Source organism: Chlorocebus sabaeus, chromosome 21 (assembly GCF_047675955.1).
Source record: "Chlorocebus sabaeus isolate Y175 chromosome 21, mChlSab1.0.hap1, whole genome shotgun sequence".
Taxonomy (NCBI): Eukaryota; Metazoa; Chordata; class Mammalia; order Primates; family Cercopithecidae; genus Chlorocebus; species Chlorocebus sabaeus.
In genome coordinates, this window is record NC_132924.1 from 76,311,857 (window position 1) to 76,334,500 (window position 22,644).

The 22,644-nt window shown below is 41.3% G+C and overlaps 1 protein-coding gene and 1 pseudogene across 7 annotated transcripts in view; both read right to left on the minus strand.

The window, feature by feature from the left end:
• Positions 1-16,864, minus strand: part of NAPEPLD (N-acyl phosphatidylethanolamine phospholipase D) — a 48,634-nt gene extending 31,770 nt beyond the window's left edge. The window contains exon 1 of one of the 7 annotated variants that reach the window (XM_007982457.3): positions 16,521-16,859. In XM_007982457.3, coding sequence (XP_007980648.2) covers positions 16,521-16,804 — 284 coding nt within the window. In that variant the 5' untranslated portion in view covers positions 16,805-16,859. The other 6 variants (XM_007982462.3, XM_007982459.3, XM_073009206.1 and 3 more) reach the window with 6 other exon arrangements.
• On the minus strand, positions 7,277-9,030 carry LOC103226679 (large ribosomal subunit protein eL19-like; annotated as a pseudogene).
• Positions 16,865-22,644: the final 5,780 nt, after the last annotated feature.

Here is a 22,644-nt window from a genome sequence, read left to right on the forward strand (position 1 = left end):
CCATAAACACAGCCTGAAACTATTTCCTCAGATGTATCATGTACCCACGTCAGGGCAACCAACTGCCACGTTTTAATATCTTTGCGGTATGGGGAAACGGATAGTCACAGGATTATGTATTGCCATCCACAACAGATGTTAAAGCAACACAAAATGATGAAACTATGAAGCACCATTTCACACAATGCACTGTTGAAAGGGCAAGAAGGGGCAGAAGCACATAAAACCTGCGCCTTGAAAATCTGTGGACTGGTTTTTCTGGAGGAAAAATATTCGAAGCCCATTTGGTGAATGTGCAAAATGACAAGCTCTGCCAACAAGTGCCCCAGTGACAAAGCAGCCTCGGCCCGAGAGCGGGTCACACAAGAACGCTCCTCATCCCCAGTGTCTTCTGGGCACTCAGTAGAGGACAATCCCGCAACAGTCATCCTCAAACACCACAGACAAAATGACAGAAAAACTAGGAATGAGGAAGAGTGGGTTGTCTCTGTGGTCCTGTATTAACTAGGTTTGAGCTCTTCAAGCTTGACAAATCCCTTAACATCTAGCTGGAGTTTCTCTAATTAAATGTGGCAAATTTCCAGCTATTTCTTGTTATGTAACTGTTTCCAAAATTGACAAAGTAAATGAAAATAATCCACCCTTGATTTCAGGCCAACACCAACTGAAAGTAGATGTGTACATGAGTACACATAAATTGTAAACAACCCATGTTTCAAAAAGTGCTTTAAAACTTGATAAAGATCTTTCCATTGTACTGATTTTGATTCAATTAAAGATACCCTGAATTCTGAAAGAGCAATCTAAACAAATAATAAATAAATAAAAATACCACAAATTGTCAGGCACCCTGATGTGTCATCTGCCACTAAGGAAGTAAAAATGTTATCAATTATAGTTAGGTCACACGTTATACATGACACATACTGATATCAGTGGTGTTAAAATGTGAATAAAATGTCTATCTCAAAATGGATGAAATATAGCATCTTGTGTTTGAAAATAAATATGTTGGGACAGGAGTGAAAACATTGCTCTTGGTAATTAAATATAATCAGAAGCATAATTAATTTGCTCATCCTCTTTCCCTCTGTGAACAACAGCTAGTTACAAACATACCAAATAGCTAAATTTGTTCTAGAAAACTAGAATCCAGAAGCAAATTTAAAGGTAACAAATCCCTGTGACAAGTGATAAATACAAAATACAAATGTTCTAGCCAGGCACAGTGGTTCATGCCTGTAATCCCAGCACTTTGGGAGGCCAAGGCAGGTGGATCAACTCAGGTCGGGAGTTCAAGACCAGCCTGGCCAACATGGTGAAACCCCATCTCTACTAAAAATACAAAAATTAGCTAGGCATGGTGGTGCGTGCCTGTAGTCCCAGCTACTCAGGAGGCTGAGGCAGAAGAATCGCTTGAACCCGGGAGGCAGAGGTTGCAGTGAGCCAAGATTCCAGCCTGAGCGACAGAGACTCTGTCTCAAAATAAATAAATAAATAAATAAATATAAAAAATAAAAGTTCTTTTTTAAAGAACAATTTATTACAAAAAGGACAACATAAATTCCATCTAGTAATTATCAAGGACATTCTCTACATTTTTTAAAGATTAATTGCCTATTTAATAGCAGAAGGACTTATCCCTATATCTCCAACCAAAGAGAGGTCTGAGCTGTGACATTTGGTGAAGACAAGTCAGCCAAGTACAAATATTTTCTCTCAATAACTGCACACATGGGTAAAATGCTTTCAAAAAATAAGAATTTTCTATTTCAAAAGCAAATGTTTCATGCTTTGTTTTTTCTACATTTAAGATTTGCCAACTGCCTAGAATTGAATGCATTGCTTTACCATGTAAAAAGTTAAAGAAAAAAATCAGAGTAGTACAACATATGTTTGGGATTTCAACATACTGGACAACAACAATTCCAACAATTATGAAGTGGTAAATCATCATTCCCAGAGTAGACATTTAATAAATACTAATTGAGTTCCTGTCCATTACATAACAACAAAGATGCTGACGTTAAATCTGGAAAGTATTCAGAACTGTATTTTCAGATATCTCTGACTAAATAACATTAAACTTACAATTCTGTATTTGCTCTCCTTATCCTGATTGAAGAGAAAGGGCCCTTTTGATACAATGCTAGATAACATGGCTAAAGAAACTACATAAATTCACTGAAACGTCTGCAAAGGGCTTCAGTGGGGGTAAAATTGAACAGTTCACATCCTTCGCATTCAAAAAGATTCCAGGCAATACTGGTATTACTCCCAGAGGCATTTAGGGGACTAGTGGGAGGGCAGATACGTCCAAGCACAGGAGTACACTGGATAATAAGAGGGAGAATGTTCTGTGGGAGGTATGTACACAACATTCATCAATCAAAAAAGTACTGCACTGTTATCACTGAACTTCATTCTTACCACACTTTATTGACTTAGCAAAACAACCAGTTTTGCTAACAACCAGTTTTGCTAAGAAGCTAAAAGAAAACAAAGCAAACAGAAGTTTAATATACAGTACCTGAGAGTATGACATTTAATAACAATTATTGCATCAAAAATAGAATGTACATGCATAATATACATTTGGATATATGTACACATAAATCTATATATCTCACCAAACAATTTACCTTCACAAGAATAGAAAGAACACTAGTGAGGAGTCAGAAAAACTGGACTCCAGTTCTACTATTAACTAGAGATGTTAGCCTGCAGGGAGTAACTCAGCCTCTCTAAACTTGGGCTTATTCATTTGCTCAGTAAAGACAGTAACTCCAAAACGTCTCTTTAAATGACTGTTAGTCATTCAAGGAGACCATGAGTTAGTACTATACATATGGAAGAGCTATATATATGGAAATTGCTGGCTAGTTGTGGTGGCTCACACCTGTAATCCCAACACTTAGGGAGACCGAGGTCAAGAATTCGAGACCAGCCTGGCCAACATGGCGAAACCCTCTACTAAAAATACAAAAAAAAAAAAAAAATTAGCCAGGAGTGGTGGTACGTGCCTGTAATCCCAGCTACTCAGAGGCTCAGGCAGGAGAATCACCTGAACCCAGGAGGCGGAGGTTGCAGTGCGCTGAGATCACACTACTGCACTCCAGCCTAGGTGACAGAGCGAGACCCCACCTCAAAAAAAAAAAAAAAAAAAAATGCAAATTGCTGAGGCTGGGAGCAGTAGCTCACACCTGTAATCCTAACACTTTGGGAGGACAAAGTGGGGGGATTGCCTGAGCTCAGGAGTTCGAGAACAGCCTGGCTACCATGGTGAAACCCTGTCTCTACTAAAAAAAAAGAAAAAAAAAATACAAAAAGAAATTATCTGTGCATGGCAGCCCGAACCTGTAGTCCCAGCTACTTGGGAGGCTGAGGCAGGAGAATCACTTGAACCCAGGAGGCAGAGGTTGCAGTGAGCCAAGATCGCACCACTGCCATCCAGCCTGGGCGACAGAGCAAGACTCTGTCTTACACACACACACACACACACACACACACAAATGCAAATTGAAGAGTAAAGAATATATGATAAATAGGACTTTTTGATCTAATTGAGTTGTTTTTCAGGTGAAGGATAAAACATTCTAGAATTCCATATAGCTTTAAAAACCTAAGTTGCTCAATTTTTTCATTTTTCTTTCCTTAATTTTATGTAACAAGTCTATAAAAGTATATAAGTTTTGTTATCCTTTAAAAAAACACGTATTTTCTTTTGTTAAAAAAAACTTTAAATTGGTCGCAAAGCCTTTATCCAATTACAGACAAAAAATTATTTTGACAAATAATTCACAAAGAAATGCCAACCAACCAAAAGCATTTAAGAGTCCAAATAAATTGTTTGTTTGGTTTTTTCTTTTTTGTTTTTTTTGAGACGGAGTTTTGCTCTTATTGTCCAGGCCGGAGTGCAGTGGCGCAATCTCGGCTCACTGCAACCTCCACCTCCTAGGTTCAGATGATGCTCCTGCCTCAGCCTCCCAAGTAGCTGGGATTACAGTCGCCCGCCACTATGCCCGTCTAATTTTTGTATTTTTAGTAGAGACGGAGTTTCACCATGTTGGCCAGGCTGGTCTCGAACTCCTGACCTTACTCCTGACCTCGTGATCTGCCCACGTTGGCCTCCCAAAGTGCTGAGATTACAGGCGTGAGCCACTGCATCTGGCCCCAAATAAGTAGTTTTGAGAGGAAAGAATGCAAACTGCAATCTGAATCTTTGGGATACAGTCTATTAACAGACTTTAAGTCACCAAAATATAAAAACACTCTAGAAGCTTTCTCTGTAATAAGAGGTTTCCCCATATGTAAGAAAGCAAAGCTTTCATTAGAATCAAAAACAATAAAACAAGAGAAACAGCTGGCTTAAGAACAAAGCCCATTTACAAATACCTTTTATGACTGGAATCCTTAGGGTGATCAAATCAAAATGTCATGTTATGGCAAATTTGGAAAACATGCATAAAATATTTATTGAAATAACATAGGTATCATCTCTTTAATACCTTAAAAAATAATACCAAGCACAAAGTGCAGGTTCATTTCTGGTATAATCAATTATACCTAAATGATATACAGAAGTATTTAATTGAAAAGGTCAGGCCAGGTGTGGTGGTGCGTATCTGTAGTCCCAGCTACTCAGGAGGCTGAGCTGGGAGGACTGCTTGAGCCCAAGAGGTCAAGGCCGCAGTGAACTGTAATTGAGCCACTGCACTCCAGTCTGGGCGACAGAGCAAGACCCTGTCTCAAAAAAAAAAAAAAAAAAAAAAAGAAAGAAAGAAAAGAAAAAAGAAAAGGTTGGGGGAGGACAAGGCAGGAGGAACAGTAAGTTGATGCCTGTGGAACTTGAAAATGCATCCTAAATATGTCAGATGATCTTTCCTTTTTTTTTTTGAGATGCAGTCTCGTTCTGTTACCCAGGCTGGAGTGCAACGGTGCGATCTCAGGTCACCACAGCCTCCATCTCGCAGGTTCAACTGATTCTCATACCTCAGCCTCCCAAGTGGCTGGGATTACAGGCATGTGTCACTAAGCCTGGTTAACTGTTGTATTTTTAGTAGAGATGGGGTTTCACCATGTTGGCCAGGCAGGTAGATGATCTTAAAATGTTCATTTACTGTTCCTGAGCCAAGATTTTAACAAAAAAAAAAAATGCTTCCAAAATGGGACTACCTTCTCTCTACTGTCTCCATCTCACAATTAAGTATACAAAAAGAAAAACTTCCAATCTAAAGCATAACCTGTAAAGAAACGCAAAGGAGAAACATGTCTTCATAGCTCCTGGATAGGACAGAGAAAGAGGGGAAAAAAGCACACTTTTCACTTCTTTCTGACTTCAGTCCAGTTCCAACTTTGACCCTACTGAATACTATAGCCTTTTTTTTTTTTCTGAGTCCGAGTTTTGCTTTTGTTGCCCAGGCTGGAGTGCAGTGGCGCGATCTCGGCTCACTGCAACCTCCACCTCCTGGGTTCAAACGATTCTCCTGCCTCAGCCTTCTGAGTAGCTGGGATTACAGGTGCACACCACCACACCCAGCCAATTTTTTGTATTTTTAGTAGAGACAGGGTTTCATCGTGTTGGCCAGGCGGGTCTTGAACTCCCAACCTCAGGTGATCCACCCACCTCAGCATCCCAAAGTGCTGGGAATACAGGCATGAGCCACCACACCCAGCCTTCTGCAGCCTTTAAAAAGTCACTTAACATCATTGGACTCTCTTTCATTCATCTGTAAAATAAGAGAACTGGGCTGTACCTCTAAAGTCTCGCCACCTCTAAAATTCTAACAATCTTCGGCTGCACCAAAGAGCCAGCTCAGGCCACTAAAGAGCTGTGCCCTCTAACTCAGCCTTGGCCAGCCCCTCCTATTTCCACTCCCTCAAATAAAATTCCCAGCTCAGGTCCAGCCACCTTCCCTAGGCTGGACTGGCAAGGGATAAGCAAAGTATTTCACCTGAGAACAGCAAAGTTATCTACTGGAAGAAAGTGCAATTTCACAGGTTTATCAGGTAGACTAGGAGGTTATTAAGAGCCAGGACATATAAATCTGATACAAATAGCCATTTTCAAACTTAAAAAGATTCCAGATATTACTTGTAAGGGCTTCTACTTAAAGCATTTTAAAAGTCATGTTTAAGAAACATTGTTAGAACGTCTACCTTATCTAAATCCTAGCTCTCCAGTTTGCTGTGGAGAATATGAAACCCTGACCTCCAGGGAGTCAAAATCCATTAGGGAAAAAAAGTCACAAACCATACAGATTTTTGGCTCAGTATCACATTTACAGAAGTGTCAGCTCTGTTTAATGAAAATGGTATAGACTTTAGAATAAGGCATTTCCAAAACACACTGGCCAAATTCTCAAGATGGTGATGAATACTTTTCCTTAGGCTGAGCCGTTCACACTGACAGCAACAGTCCTGTGATCCAGCAGGTCAGAGATGCTGAAAAGCTCAGAACTTTCTGAATTCAGCCAACAAGTTAAAGGGCCCCGATGGCAACAGAGAGGGTGATGGAAAGAAACAAAGTCACTAGAGAGGTTACTTGAACCCCTGATTCACTTACAAATTAATTTGGCAAAGGGCAGACATGTTATTCTGCCCGCAATGTCATGCATGGTCCATCCTCTGTGAGAAAAAGGTAAATGACAAAAAATAAACGAACAGTGAGACTTTTACAGGGAAACAAGGCCCAGGACACGACTACACCAGACCCTGTTCAGCCATCTCCTGAGTCTTCACTACACCGTAAATAACAGGGTCAGAGTGAGGCTAGAGACATCCCCAAAAGGTTAATAGAATCTTGAGGTTCAAAGGGACTTTAAGATCCCTGAGTTCAATTCAGTAGCCTCTGTTTAAGAATAGCAGAAAGTATGTAGTAAATTATAAAAGTAGATTAAAAATGAATATAATTAAAATATACTTGAATGGGTTATCAGGAAAAAGCACATTATCAGAAAACGGGGCAAAATAAATTAAAAACATCTTAAAATAAATGCTTCCCAACTTTGCCCCTTATCATACTAAGCCTCAGTTTCATAATTCTTAGCCCAGTCTCTGGCACACAGTACATAGTAAGCCCTCAATAACTAAGTCACTGTTTTACTATGCTGTAAACACTGTTTTAAATAGATAGCAGGATATACATTAATATACAAAAAAGAAGTATACCATTTTTGCATTTCGACACTAATGAGATAAGGGAGCTGAGGGAAATGGCATGAATAAACTGAAACAGAATAAACTCTGGAATGTGTTTTTTTTCTATTTGAGTAACAGAAGGCCTGATCTTGGAATTCACAGAACTCTTAACACAAAACAGGATTCCTACCTGACCTCATAGTTCCTTGTGGCCTAACTAACCCTCCTGGAATCACCAGAAGGCTCTCATTAGCTCAGAAGACTCATTGATAGTCTCCTGGTTCTAAAAATAATAATCAACCTGACTTCCCTTTATCTCCCTTCACTGGCCCCAGGAGCAGAAGCTGAAAACTCGTGATACTAACAGTGGCCACACGCAGACTCAGCACTTTTCCCAGAGCTTGAAGCCCCAGTTAAACAGATTCTTTTGCTCAAAGGAAGAATTTCCCACAATAGGAGCCGGCAAAATAGGTAAGCAAGGCCAGTTCTACCTAAATCACGAGTAACTAAGTTTCCCCTAAAGCATTTCAGTATTCTTGCCTCTCTTACCCAAATGACTCGACTATCATATTGTTTCCCCCATCTGCTTTTTCCATGGTCAAAACAGGTTTTCAAGAAAGGATTTGATCTCCAGTATGTGACAGATAAGGAACAACATGTAAATCCTCCCTAGATCATTTCCAGTCCACACGGTTACAAGCCCCTAAACCTCAAATGTACATCAGAATTACCTGTTTTTTGTTTTTTTGATTTTGTTGTTCTTTTGCAAGCAGATAAAGGCTTGTTTTATTTTAATGGCTGATCTATGCAATCACAGAGGCCAGTATGTACAGACAAGGGGGGTGGCTTTTATTTCTTGGTTTCTTCTTCCTTGGACAAAGTCTTGATGATCTCCTCCTTCTTGGTGTGTAGGTGCTCTTCACAGTGCTTGCGTGCTTCCTTAGTCTTAGACCTATGGGCCTCAGCCTGGTCAGCCAGGAGTTTCTTGCAGGCCTTGTCTGCCTTCAGCTTGTGAATGTGTTCCATGAGAATCCGCTTGTTTTTGAACACATTCCCCTTCACCCTCAGGTACAGGCTCTAATACAAGTGGCAATCAATCTTCTTAGATTCACGGTATCTTCTGAGCAGCCGGCGCAGAATCCTCATTCTCCTCATCCACGTGACCTCCTCTGGCATTCAGGCACTGGCTGTACCCTTCTGCTTACCTATGCCCATATGCCTGCACTTCCGGCGGGACAAGGTGTTTTTCCGGCATGGAGCCTGGGAATGACCATCACGGGCTTGCGGATGATCAGCCCATCTTTGATCAGCTTCCGATCCTCTGACGGGACTTGGCATTGGCAATTTCATTGGTCTCATTGGGGTCTAACCAGACCTTCTTCTTGCCACAGCGGAGGACACTAGAGGTGAGCCTCTTCTGAAGCCTGAGTATACTCATGGCTGCGGCCACAGCAGCAAAAGCAAAGAGCTCCCCTGTGGAGCTTTTTAAACTACACCTGAGGCTACTGAATCAAAATGTCAGGTGGGGCAGTTTCTCTAGGTAATTTTTCAAAGTTCTGTGGGTGTTTCTGATATACAGGCAGGGTTGAGAACCACTGCTTTAAATCCCACTCTTACTTCCTGTTCAGCACTCCAAGTTAGAGAGGCGGCATCATCCTGAAACTGTTATACAGTGGGATGGGAAGACTAACTACGTTGCTAGGTAGAAAGTTTAACAGGGACCAGGCATGGTGGCTCACACCTGTAATCCCAGCATTTTGGGAGGCCGAGGCGGGTGTATCATTTGAGGTCAGGAGTTCGAGATCAGACTGGCCAACATGGTGAAACCCCATCTCTACTAAAAATACAAAAATTAGCCGGGCATGGTGGCAGGCGGCTGCAATCCCAGCTACTCGGGAGGCTGAAATGGGAGAATCACTTGAACCAGGGAGGCAGAGGTTGCAGTGAGCCAAGATCGCGCCACTGCACTGCAGCCTGGGCAACAGAGAAAAAGAAAGTTTGATAGGGCAAGGCTGGTACTCAAGCCAACTGAGTCACAAATTTGACTCTGTGCCCCCAGGAAGCCAAGTCAATAAAAGGGAAATGTAATCAGTAATGATTCACATTGTCTATAATAACACAAAGCAGCCTGTACACAATGAGTGCACAATATTTATGGAATAAATAAATGAAAAAACCAGAGCTTAAACTCCTAATCACTCTTCATTGGGATATAGTTAATTGTTTTTTTAAAAGATCTCCTGCTAGAAGTCAAATAATAGAAGCAAAAGTGACCAGAAGACAGAGAGACAAAAATCAACAGTGGGGATCCCCACCAACTCTGCTAACAAAAATTAAAACTGGCCAGGTACAGGGGCTCACACCTCTAATCCCTACACGTTGGGAGGCCAAGGCAGGTAGATCACTTGAGCCCAGGAGTTCAAGACCACCCTGGGCAACACAGTGAGACTCTGTTCCTACAAAAAAAAAAAAAAAAAACAGAAAGGCCGGGTGCAGTGGCTCACGCCTGTAATCCCAGCACTTTAGGAGGCCGAGGTGGGTGGATCACGAGGTCAGGAGATCAAGACCATCCTGGCTAACACCGTGAAACCTCGTGTCTACTAAAAATACAAAAAAAATTAGCCGGACATGGTGGCGGGCACCTGTAATCCCACCTACTTGGGAGGCTGAGGCAGGAGAATGGCTTGAATCCAGGAGGCAGAGCTTTCAGTGAGTGAAGATGGTGCCACTGCACTCCAGCCTGGGTAACAGAGGGAGACTCTGTCTTAAAAAAAAAAAAAAAAAAACCAGAAAAAACACAAAAATTAGCCAGGTGTGGTGGGATGAGGTAGGAGGATTTCTTGAGCCCAGGAAGTCAAGACTGTAGTGAGCCATGACCAAGCTACTGCACTCCAGCCTGGGTGACAGAGCAAAAGCTTGTCTAAGAATAAATAAATAAATAAATAAATAAATAAACATAAAATAAATAAATAAAAATGGAAAAGTCTTGGGGAATAAATGAGTAGTTAAAATTCTATAGTGCTAAAGTGGTAGCACAGTGGTAAAGATGAAAAGATGCCTACCATAAAATCTAGTCTTCTTTAATCTGTCATGTGTTTGAAAAAAAAAAAACTTCTCTTCCTTTCTTTCTCAGTAACAGAACCCGTTTTACTTAGGCTAACTATGCACCACCTAAATGATGACATTTCCCAGCCTTCTAGCTAGGGATGGCCAGGTTGGTAGTACTTTGAACAATGTGATACAAGCCTTTTATGGTGCTTCCATAAGTCTCCTTAAGGGAGAGAGGCATTTTTCTTGATTTGTCCTGCATCTGGCTACCTGGAGCCATCTTGAGCCAGGAGGGTGCCACATCCTAAGAATGGCGTTGAAGAGAGCTAGAAGGACTTCAGGGCCCACCATACCAAGCCTGAACTGTCCAACTTTGGATTTCTTTCATGTGTAGGAAAAACATATTTGAGCAATCTTTCAAATCACAGCAAACTAATCCTAACTGATACGATTACCATAACTGGGAGGTTTAGGTTTAGGGGAGCTATAAAAACACTAATGGTAACACATGCCCAAAATACAGCTTTCCTAATCCATATGTGGGTGCCTTGATCAACACACTGTAGCCTTGAACTCCTCAAGCAATCCTCCTGCCTTGACCTCCTAAAGTGCTGGGATTACAGACATGAGCCACGGCACCTGGTGCATTTATCATTTACTAAGCACTTACTATGTACCAAGCACTTTAGATCATTATTATCCTCATGCTATAGGTGATGTAAAAGAGGCTCACGGAGTTTAATAGCTTGCACAAAGCAATAAAGTTGGTAACAGTTTGATCTAGGGATGAAACCCAAGTTGACCAGATGCCAAAGCCCATGCTCTTTCCACTAATCATGTTGAATCTACGAGGAAAATTCAATAAATTCATCTTGAGTAGATACCTAGGTTCTAAAGTTAGTAGCATTTAGCAAACAGTTACAGTCTCACTGACAACGCTCGCCTTTTGTTTTGTTTTGTTTTTTTGGCTTTCAACAAAATTTTATCTCCTTTTTCAAACTAAAAGGTACTTGGGGCTGGGCGCAGTGGCTCACGCCTGTAATCCCAGCACTTTGGGAGGCCGAGGCGGGTGGATCACAAGGTCAGGAGATCGAGACCATCTTGGCTAACACGGTGAAACCCCGTCTCCACTAAAAATACAAAAAAAAATTAGCCGGGCGTGATGGCGGGCGCCTGTAGTCCCAGCTACTCAGGAGGCTGAGGCAGGAGAATGGCATGAACCCTGGAGGCGGAGCTTGCAGTGAGCCGAGATCACGCCACTGCACTCCAGCCTGGGCGACAGAGCGAGCCTCCTCTCCTTAAAAAAAAAAAAAAAAAAAAAAAAAAAAGGTACTTGGGAGATGCTCAGTAAATACTAGTTCTCTTATAAATATAATTGCCCCTTTAATTTTACATGAAGAAGGTTTCAAATGCTGTAACTTTTATTGCTCAATTTTTCTAATTTACAGTTACATTGAAAAGAACCATCAACAAATAATTGGTCCCGTATTTTAGTCACATAAACAGAAAATACACATGGTACCCTGAAGACATTTCCCTTGCTTTCAAAAGGTGTCTGAGTTTATCCAGCATAAAACCATCTAATATGTTATTTTTCAAGCTGGGGAGAACGGCTAGTCAAGTCCCATAAAGAGACACTGTCAGGTAGGAGGACCAACATATCTGGTTTGCCTGAGGACTTCCCGGTGTTAACACTTAAAGTCCTGCATCTTAGGCCAGGTGTGGTGGCTCACACCCGTAATCCCAGCACTTTCAGAGGCTGAAGCGGGCAGATCATTTGAGGCCAGGAGTTCGAGACCAGCTTGGCCAACATGGCAAAACCCTGTCTCTACTAAAAATACAAAAATTAGCCAGGCGTGGTAGTGCACACCTGTAGTCCCAGCTACTTAGGAGGCTGACGCACAAGAATTGCTTGAACCTGAAGGTGGAGGTTGCAGTAGGCTGAGCTTGCGCCACCGCACTCCAGCCTGGGTGACAGAGTGAGACTCTGTCTCAAAAAAAAAAAAAAAAAAAAAACCTTCCTACATCTTGGGAACTCCCTCGGTTCTGGAAAAACCTGGAGGGCTGATCATTCTATGCCTCAGGTGACCATATAAATGCATAGTCATATCTTCAACAAAATTTATAAATATGTGGGCAGTTTAAACTAAATTGAAGATGAAGATTATAAAGTAAGATGTAAAGGTATTCGGGTAGCTAAGCAAAAGAAAAAAATTATAATACTCTACATAATCAGGCTTAACTAAGACAGTGTTGCTAAGAATACCAAAAATGTTTATTAAATCAAATTCTTCATTCTGATGAATTCGATATGTGCACCAGTATTACCGTTCACCCAGCTAAAAAACAGGCTCCAAACAGCACATGTACATTTACACACAATGGGCATTTAATCTACATACAAAAGTGAGACACTATATGAGGAAAGACTGAGAAAGGAATCAACTTTCAGGCAAGAATTGTGAAGTATCTCATACCTGTGAAATGGTAGAAAAGCCTAATTTTGATGTTTCAATTTTGAGGTAATCATGACAGGCTAAACTCCTATGAAGGCAGAAATTAAAAATCTGCACATTAAAGAGATTGAACCAGGTACATTCCCTCTAAGGTCCCTTCCAACTTGAATATTCCATGACAGAAGTCATCACTTGTGTGACCCTTTTACCTAAGAGGTAAAGCAAGTCAGGCCACAGAGTTACATGACATTCCAAGGATCTGGCTCTGGCTGATGATGGAACCCGGACTATCTATTGGCCATGCTGTCACCTTAATTATGCTTAAAAACACTTGGAACCAAAAGAGCATACAATCAGCATAGGAAGATAAATGACACATTTTACTTTATATGGGGTATTTTACTTAGTTTGGCTTCAAGTTAAAAAAAAAAAAAGAATTTGAGTCCAGAAACTCTTTAAGTTTTCATTGGTTACTTTAACCATAAAGCACCACAACATTCTGGAAAACACACACACACACACACACACACACATGTTCAGAATATACAGACAGCTTAGTTTACAGAGCTTTTCATGAGCTCTCTAAACAAACCAAAGGAACAAACACAGTAACTTGAACAGGGAACATCTTTGTAATCAAAGGACCTTCAAAATACAGAAAATAACAACTTTCAAAACAAATGACTGCTGTCATCGGAGTGTCCTATTAAGATGTGACCAGTTTTAGCTGGGCACGGTGGCACATGCCTGTAATCCCAACTACTTAGGAGGCTGAGGCATGAGAATCGCTTGAACACAGGAGGCAGAGGTGGTAGTGAGCTGAGACTGCCCCGCCACACTCCAGCTTGGGTGACAGAGCAAGACTCCGTCTCAAAAAAAAAAAAAAAAAAAAAAGATGTGACCAGTTTAAGAGTGCTAGTAACAATGAGAAAGCTTGGTGTTTCTTTATTCATTCTTGTAACTGAGAGAGATTACAAAATCACACATAAGTCTACAGGCATTCATTATTTATTGTTCAATCAATATATTACTGTCCCTTAATCTGGGAAGGTGCCCAAATTAGATAAAACACAAGAGTCTGCGCCTTCAAGAGGAAAAATGGATTATTCCAGGTAGCAGGCACAAACTGAGTTGTTTTTCAATCAAGATTTTGAATTATGCTGATCCATCTATATGCCAGACCTGTGCCTCCATAGCCAACAGCACTGACCATTCACGACCTGATACCCAAAGGCAGGGGTGCAATCTATGAGTGTGTTGCTGACCAACGCTTGCTGATCCACACTCCTCCACTTTCGCTTCATTGGAACCCCGGTGTAACATGAGGCTGCAGTGTATATAACCCCGGTATAACATGAGTCTGCAGTGTATATATTCTGCTGAAGCCTGGGGCTGCTGAGCTAAGGGACCTTGGCCAAATCACCAGACTCTCCCAGGCTCTCGGCATCCTATTTTCCTCATCTGTGGAACAAGGCTAATAATTTCATATTTTATGTCTATAAAATCACTCTCTCTATATATACATATATTTAAAATACTTGAAAGAGCTTTGTAAATGATAAAGTTATAATACATTTTTTAACCAGCTGAGGTGGCAGAAGACTGTATCTCTAATATAAAACTGCCCCTGGGGATATATGAGTTCATATGTAATCTGTCTCCAAAGTCTGTTAGTAAAATACTTAAATACACAATAAATGGTTAATAAATTCAAAAGGCAAATCAAGCAAAGCACTATAAATTGTAGACAGAATTCTTCAGTAGTTTAGGCGTTCAAATGATGTATTACTTGAACCTTATGCTAGAAATCACGAGTGATATTTTAATGACAGTTTTATGCATGCCCTCACAAGCCTCCAGAATAAAAGTGCTCTTTAAAGATTAATTATACACACAGTTCATTTCCCTAATAATACTTCAATGAAAACACTTATGCGTATGCATTTCAACCTAAAAAGCCCAGATTAACGGTCCTCCAGCTATAGCTATACTCTTACTTAGAAAGCGTAGAAAGCAATGGAAAAACTCACTATATCCACAGCTATCCATCACTACAAAGAAAAAGCAGAATAAAACTACAAAATTAAAGGCAAATACTGCTGCTTTTCCAAACACAGACTAAATGTTCATAAAAATCCCCTCAGTTTTCCAAACTCACCAACACTCAAAGTAACATAATACCCCTTTCAAACAAACACAAGGATGATTGTATCAACTAAAGCATAACCAAAATCCTGCGATGGAATGCTTATGCTAAAATGTTCTTCATATAGTTATAACTGGACTAATTTTAAAATTAGAATTTTGCAATATAGAATTTCTAAAATATAATTTGGAATTATGAGTGAAAATAAGGGTATGAGAAACACACTAAGTATTTTTGTCTCTTGGAGACTTACTATAATTCTTGTAGCAGGAAAGCCTGCAGAACGTTAACAAAATAAAATCTCTGAAAATCCTGACTATATTTTCAGTTGACTTAAAAAATTTTAACCCCTCAATCTCTCTCTTAAATTATTATTTTAAATAAGTACTTTTACCCTAAATTTCTTCTTTAACAGACCTAGTATTTTCTTGCAACAAAAATCACACTATTGTGGAATATAGGTAATCTTTTCTTTTTAAAGATTACATAACTTCTTTCTAAACGAAGTCCATGTCTGCGGCTAATTCATAACCAATGTAACTGAAAATAGAAATGGAAATGTTAGAGATTTCCTTTTTTTAACAAACATGGAAATTATTTCTCAATTTGAAGAACTGCATCTCAGGAATGACTTCCTTGACAAATTAATCAGAATTATCAAGTAGCAAACATTTCATGCTAAGCCAAAGCCAACCAGGTGAGTCATTCATATTATAACATGTATATATAACAACGTACACTAAAGGCAAAGACAAGAACGAAATGACTTTTTAAAAGGTCGATAAACTTTACTCACTCCCTTAATATTTTCCAGGTTTAACTGAGGTATAACGATGCATGTGATCCCGGAACCCATGGAAGGGTATCTACCTCAACTACCAGGACCATATCGAGTTCTAGCTTGGGGAAAAAAAAAAAGCAAAAAACAAACAACAACAACAACAACAACAAACCTATCTGATTACGTGTTCTGAAAAGCCCGCAATAATACCCAATTTATAAGAAGCAAGCAACCACAGAACAGAAAACTCAAGAAAGCTCAGCCTTCCACCACCGCTCCCCAGCTAGCCTCCCCCCTTTTCTTTTTTGCTCTTCATTTCCATTCCATAGTTAAATAAGTACACTTATTCCAAAATAAAAGGGGAGAAACCTGTTGGAATGGATTTTTAGAAGATAAATACTCTAGATGAAGCAACAATAAGTTGCTAGGAGGAAGTTGTCGACCCATTCATTTACATACAACCGAAAGAAAATAAACCCACATGTATTCCTATCAGTGAAGATGGAACCTGGTAATTTGCAGGGAAGATGGAATCTCAATCAAATCCCAGACAGCTACTCTCCCAAAGAGAAAAAAAAATAATGCTGTGGCTCTTCACCCAGGCAGCTTCTGAGATGCAGGCTCCGCAACTCGCGAGGTGCGAAAATTCAAATGAAGCCCTGTCGCTCACAAGTGCTGCATCTCCGGGATGAGGGAGGGCTCGGGGACCGGGAAACCCACTCAGACCGCTCCACTTCGCCAAAGAATCCCAAACCACCCCAGGCTCGGGAGTGTGGACTGCTCTGCCCAGAGACGGTGGATGAGGCAGCAGAGAGGCCACACAGCAGGCGGGAGAAAACCGCCTCCCGCGAGGTCCCACAGAAACCACGGAGCTGCGGGGCACTCGGGATCCCGGGCCGCGGGCGCGCGGCCAGAGAGGCGGGGTGAGAGCGCGGGGGCGCGGACTCACCTTGCAATGGGGGTGGCTGGGCGCGCGCGCCGCCTCTGTTCCTCGGCTTCCGGCCACAGAGTCCCCTTGCAAAGCTTCCCCGCGTAGCGGGAGGGGCCTCGGCGGCCGGTGGCCGGGTTCTTCCGACCCTCCGCCCTCCTCGCCGGCTCCGCCGAGGGTGCCAGCAGCTGCAGGCAGCGCTTCAGCGCTCGCCGCCTCGCCATCCTTGGGGCGAGTCGTCGCCGGGTCACTCCCTTATTATGACCTTCGAATCTCACAGCAGGGCCAGCAGCGGCCTCCCTCATCCTGCCTCTCCAACCCTTACCAAGATGGCCGCCCCTGTGGGCCGGGGCGTCGAAGCCATCTTGGTAAAGGAAGCGCCTGGGAGCATGCAGCCTTCTCCCGGCCTGCCCCGCCCCGCCTTGCGACTCAAACACTCTGCAGGGACCCTCCTAAGACCAAATTGGTTCCCCCCAGCTGTCCTAAGCCAGAGGCTTACTTTCAGATCGCATGAACACATTCCTGGACACCAGCCACAGTTGCTAAAACTAAATGGGATCCTGCAGACCCTTTGATGGACTCTCATAGCCAACTCAATCACAGTCGAGAAGCACTGGAATGCTTCTAGCCTATGTCGCTAGGATCCTGGTAGCGAAGAAACTAAACTGTAATTTGAAGTGTTGTGCAGTAGGTATTGAATATTAGTGGCAGCACTGCATCGTTCACTGTGTGCTCGTTTACTTTTAAAATGATATCACAGCCCCCTGGTACACACGGTTCTCATCTAAATTTGCACCTTTTTTAACGCTAGGATAACTACGAAAGAGCCTACAGTTGTGATTCTGAGTTTCTTACTGGATTTGCTTTTTAAACTGCAGAATGAAATTAGTTGTTTCAAGAAGTAAAGTTAAGTACAGTCAGATCGAAGTAAAATTCAGCATTGGGTGGTTGGGCAAAAAGATTACAAAAGTCCTCCTGGGGTGTGCCAGGGGTCAAAAAAAAAAAAAAAAGTTCGTTTCTGGGGTTATCTTGGCAAAAAAGAAACCACCACCACAGGTTCTAAATGGAGATAAAACTGGCAGAAAAATGCAAACCAAACTATTCTGCATTTTGAAAGTGAATGTGCCTGTGTGACATTGCAGGAATGTAAAGAACTATATCAAGTGTGGACTTTATCTCCTCAGGCTAGCTTAGAGTGGCTGCTGAACTTAAGCGTGACTAAGAGCTGCTTGCGCCTGGGTGGAGCTGAAACTGCACAAGGTAAATAATACCTTTGTACAACAGAAGAAAAAAAAAATAACAGCATACATGCAAACCCAAAGGGTAAGCTAAAGTTACTACTCAAAAGTTCTTCATAGTGTTCTTGACTAAGCAACGAAGAAGTAATCCTGGCATTTTGGGAGGGCAAGGCGGGAAAATCCTTTGAGCCCAGGAGTTGGAAACCAGCCTGGGCAACATAGCGAGACTTCATCTCTACAAATAATAATTTAAAAAAAAAAAAAAATTAGACCACCTTGATGGCCCGCAATTGTGATCCCAGCTACTCCAGAGGCTGATGTGGGAGGATCGATTGAGCCTGGGAGATCCAGATCAAGGCCACAGTGAGCTGTGATTATGCCACTACACTCCAGCCTGGGCAACAGAGAAGACCCCATTTCCAAAAAAAAAAAAGAAAGGCTGGGCGCGGTGGCTCACACCTGTAATCCCAGCACTTTGGGAGACCAAGGCGGGAGTATCACCTGACGTCAGGAGTTCGAGACCAGCCTGGCCAACATGGCGAAACCCCATCTCAAGTAAAAATACAAAAATTAGCTAGGCATAGTGGAGCGCACCTGTAATCCCAGCTACTAGGGAGGCTGAGGCGGGAGAACTGCTTGAACCCCAGAGATGGAGGTTGCAGTGAGCCGAGATGGGACTCGGCTGGTGGACAGAGCAAGACTCTGTATTAAAAAAAAAAAAAAAAAAAAAAAAAAGCCCTTTGTTCCCCTCACTCCCACTCTTTTTTTTTTTTTTTTTTTTTTAATTCTTGTCCTTTATTGGATAAGGGCTGAGAGAAGCAGACAGACCAGTTGGACATAGTAGATAGGTGTGCGAGGTCAAAGTGCTACCCGAAAGCCAGCCAACCCACACTCCCCTGAAATGAATGCTAATCCCCTTCAAACTATGGGCATCAGATTCACACACAGCCTCTTCCAGGGATAAAAGAAGGGGTTCTTGTAAAGCCTCTTCTTTTCTTTTTTCTTTTTCTTTCTTTCTTTTTTTTTTTTTTTTTTTTTTTTTTGAGACGGAGTCTCGCTCTGTCACCCAGGCTGGAGTTCAGTGGCCGGATCTCAGTTTACTGCAGCCTTTGACTCCCAGATTCTCCTGCCTCAGCCTCCTGAGTAGCTGGGACTACAGGTGCCCACCACCACGCCCGGCTAATTTTTGTATCTTTAGTGGAGATGGGGTTTCACCATGTTAGCGAGGCTGGTCTTGAACTCCTGGCCTCAACTAATTTGCCCACCTGGACCTCCCAAAGTGATGGTGGGCGTGAGCCACTGCCATCCGGCAGCTTCTTGTTTTCTTCCCTCTACTATGGAGACAAGTTCTGGTTTTCCTAGGACAACTAGCTCTAGTCACAAAGATCTCTTCAGTGATCAAGCATGGTGGAGTGGCAGAGTGAGTGTTCTGAAAGGATAAGAAGAACAGGAGTCTTTCCCAGGCCCCATTACAACCTCAGTACCTGTGAATGGCATCCCCAGCCCAAACAGAAGTTGACAAAGAGGCACGTACCTGGTGAAAAGATACATATATTTAGAACTAACCAGCTGGACTCAGTTTAGATGACCCCAATTTTGTTGGCAATATCCCAGTTTTGTTGGGTCAGCAACAAAGTTGATCCCAATTTTGTTGGCAATATCCAAAGCATTGTAATCAGGAGCCAGTGGAGCTTATGCCTTCTTCCTCCATCAGGCCTAATCAGGGCATTGACTTTGGCCACATCAATGTCATAGAGCTTCTTCACAGCCTGTTTGATCTGGTGCTTGATGGCTTTAACATCCACAGTGAACGCAAGTGTTTTGTTGTCTTCTGTCTTCTTCATGGCAGACTCAGTGGGCAGAGGAAACTTGGTGATAGCATAGTGGTCAAGCTTGTTTCTCCTGGGGATGGTCTTCTGAGGATATTTGGGCTGTCTCCTGAGTCACAGTGTCTTGGGCTGTGGGACATAGGTGGTGACTTACAGACCTTTTTCTTTGTGGCTGTGGACCCCTTGCAACACTGCCTTCTTGGCCTTCAAAGCCTTCGCTTTGGCTTTGGCTTTAGGAGGGGCAGGAGCTTCCTTCTTATCTTTTTGTACCATCTTGTGGAAAGGGCACTCCCATTCTTTATTGTGAAAAAAATCCAAATATACAGGTAATAGACATGCCTTTTCGTAATACTATTTGAGTAAGTTGCAGACATCAAAATGCTTCACCCTAAATAATTCAGTGTATCTCTCCTAAGAATGAGGACATTTGCTTCATAACCACAGTATCATTCCACCTATGAAAGCATCAATTCCCCAATATCACTTAATAATCTGTTTTCAAGTTTCCATGATGTACAATCATGGAATGTCTATAACAGCTGTTTTTTTCTGAGCTAGGATACTACCTACGCTAGTGTGTTGCATTTATGTATTATATTTAAATAAGAAGCAATCTAAAGTATTTACTCGCTCTTTTCTATGCATATCATACAGATATTATAAAGAGACAGATGTTTACAGGATGTTTTTCATTGAGAACCGGTGCTTTAGAAAAGCATATTTCTGTGTACACCAGAAAAGTCTAGGAGGAATGTCTTTTAACACAATATTGACAGTATAATTGAAGCTGTATAAATTAAACAGTAACATTTGTACTTTGTTAACTCCTGGAATACTACATCAACTTTATGGATTATGTTGGAATCTCTGCTCGACGTGACTTCTAAAGTGTAATTGGTTGGTTTTTTTCTAGACAATGGAAAGAAGCTGTTTAGTATAATAATTTATATCACTCCAGGCAAAACCTCTAGCTTGCCTTGCTTCACTTTACAAAACAAAATGAACATTGCACTCTGAGCATTTTACTCATGGTTTAATTTTAGATCCTGGCCTGCTGAACTGGGCTTTATTTGTCCTTCCCTTTTATGCCACCCCTAGGAAGTCAGACATTCAGAAAATAATAACTATTTGTCTTCTAAGTTGTTACTTAATGTTTACATAAGAAGCAATTTAAAATATTCCCTTGCTAATTTTTGTACATCTCATTGACTTTCTTCCTTACCTGTATTGTTCATTAATTCTGTCAAGAAGAGGGACAGATTTACACAATTCCCTAAAAGTGACTAGTGGCCAATGTAATTTTTTTCTTGGCGATTAGTACTGTATTAAATAGGATTATTTTAACATTTCATAAAGTATTAGGTGCTACTTAAATTACTTCTGGGAAACCACATTTAAAACAATTTTAGCATTGTTTTAAGGTAAGTTCTGTAATCAGTACCGTCCTTTTTTCTTCTATCTCTAGTTTTAAAAGCACAGAGGACTAGAGGACTCATTACTAGAGTATTTTTAATTCAGTGTATATTTATAGTGGCACCTGTGGAATTCAGTTGTGATATTAAGTAATTTGAAATCTAAGCTGTTGGAACTCCAAATTATTTTGAGCCTTAAAAGAATGTGATTATGGGGCCTGAAAAGCAGCTATATCCTAGGCAGCTGTAACCAGGCAGCTGTAAACTTTGTTTCTCTGATTATAGACCTTCTTTCTTACCTGTATTGGTTTGTAAAATGTTGTAAATGACTGAAGAGTGTCAGGGAAAACCTCTTCCCTCTCCAGTGTTAATCTTCATTATAGATTAGCCTCCCTCTTACCTTTCTCAGGCAAAGACTTAATGACGATCTCATTATCTTAAGATGAAATGTTAAATACACTCTTTTAAATTGGAAACAAAATGAAAATCCTCTATAAAGAAAACAAGCTGTATGGAAAAGAAAACAAATAAATTAATGGGTTGTAATTCTCAAACCAGCCTTGTATAGAAAAATGTTGTAATACTGTTAAATTTCTTTGTCGTCTTCCTATAAAAGCAAGAACTTAATTTTAACTTCAGAGCACTGACCCCATTTCTCTGGAGTCTGCGTGAGCTGGAATGGCTATTAACCAGCTTTTCGCTTGAATAAACTCTTTAGAACACGATTCTGACCCTTTTCATTATTTCAGGTTGACACATCTAAATGCTGCATTCACTCCCAGTCAAATCAAAAATTGTTTGCCTGATCATTAAGAATCTATAGATCACTACAAACAGCAGTAGATCTTGGGCAGCTAAATTCTTTTTTTTTTTTTTCCTTGAGATGGAGTCTCTCTGCTCTCAGTCACTCTGTCACCCAGGCTGGAGTGCAGTGGTGCGATCTTAGCTCACTGCAACCTCCACCTCCCTGGTTCAAACAATCCCCCTGCCTCGGCCTCCCAAGTAGCTGGGATTACAGGCACACGCCACCACGCCCGGCTAATTTTTTTTTTTTTTTTTTTTTTTTTTTTTTTTTTTTTTTTGCATTCTTAGTAGAGACTGGGTTTCACCATTTTGGCCAGACTGGTCTGATCTCCCGACCTCAGGCAATCTACCCGCCTTGGTCTCCCAAAGTGCTGGGATTTTACAGACGTGAGCCACTGCACTTGGCCTGGACAGTAATTTAACTGCTCTGCTGTTTACTACCTCTCTGACCTTGGAAAATACCCCTCCCAATTCCCCAGTCCCCATACCCTTACACCCCAAAATGACCCTAAGTCTCTATGTCTACTTGCAGTTGTAACATTCTGTTACTCTATAAAAAGGTTTTGAGGAGAAATATATGAAGGAACAGTGCAGGTTACAGGGGTTGTAGGAGTATGTTAGACCATGGGTCAGCAAACTAGGAGGGCCAAATCTGATCTGCTGCCTGTTTGTTTAATTCAAACTATTTATTTTTCAGAACACAAAGTCCTCAACATTCATATTATAGCAATGCTTTTTTTTATTGTGGCAAAAAACACATAAAATTTACTATCTTAACCATTTCTAAATGTACAGTTCAGTAGTGTTAAGTATATTCATGTTGTTGTAAAACAATTTGAATCTCTGGACCTTTTTCATCTTG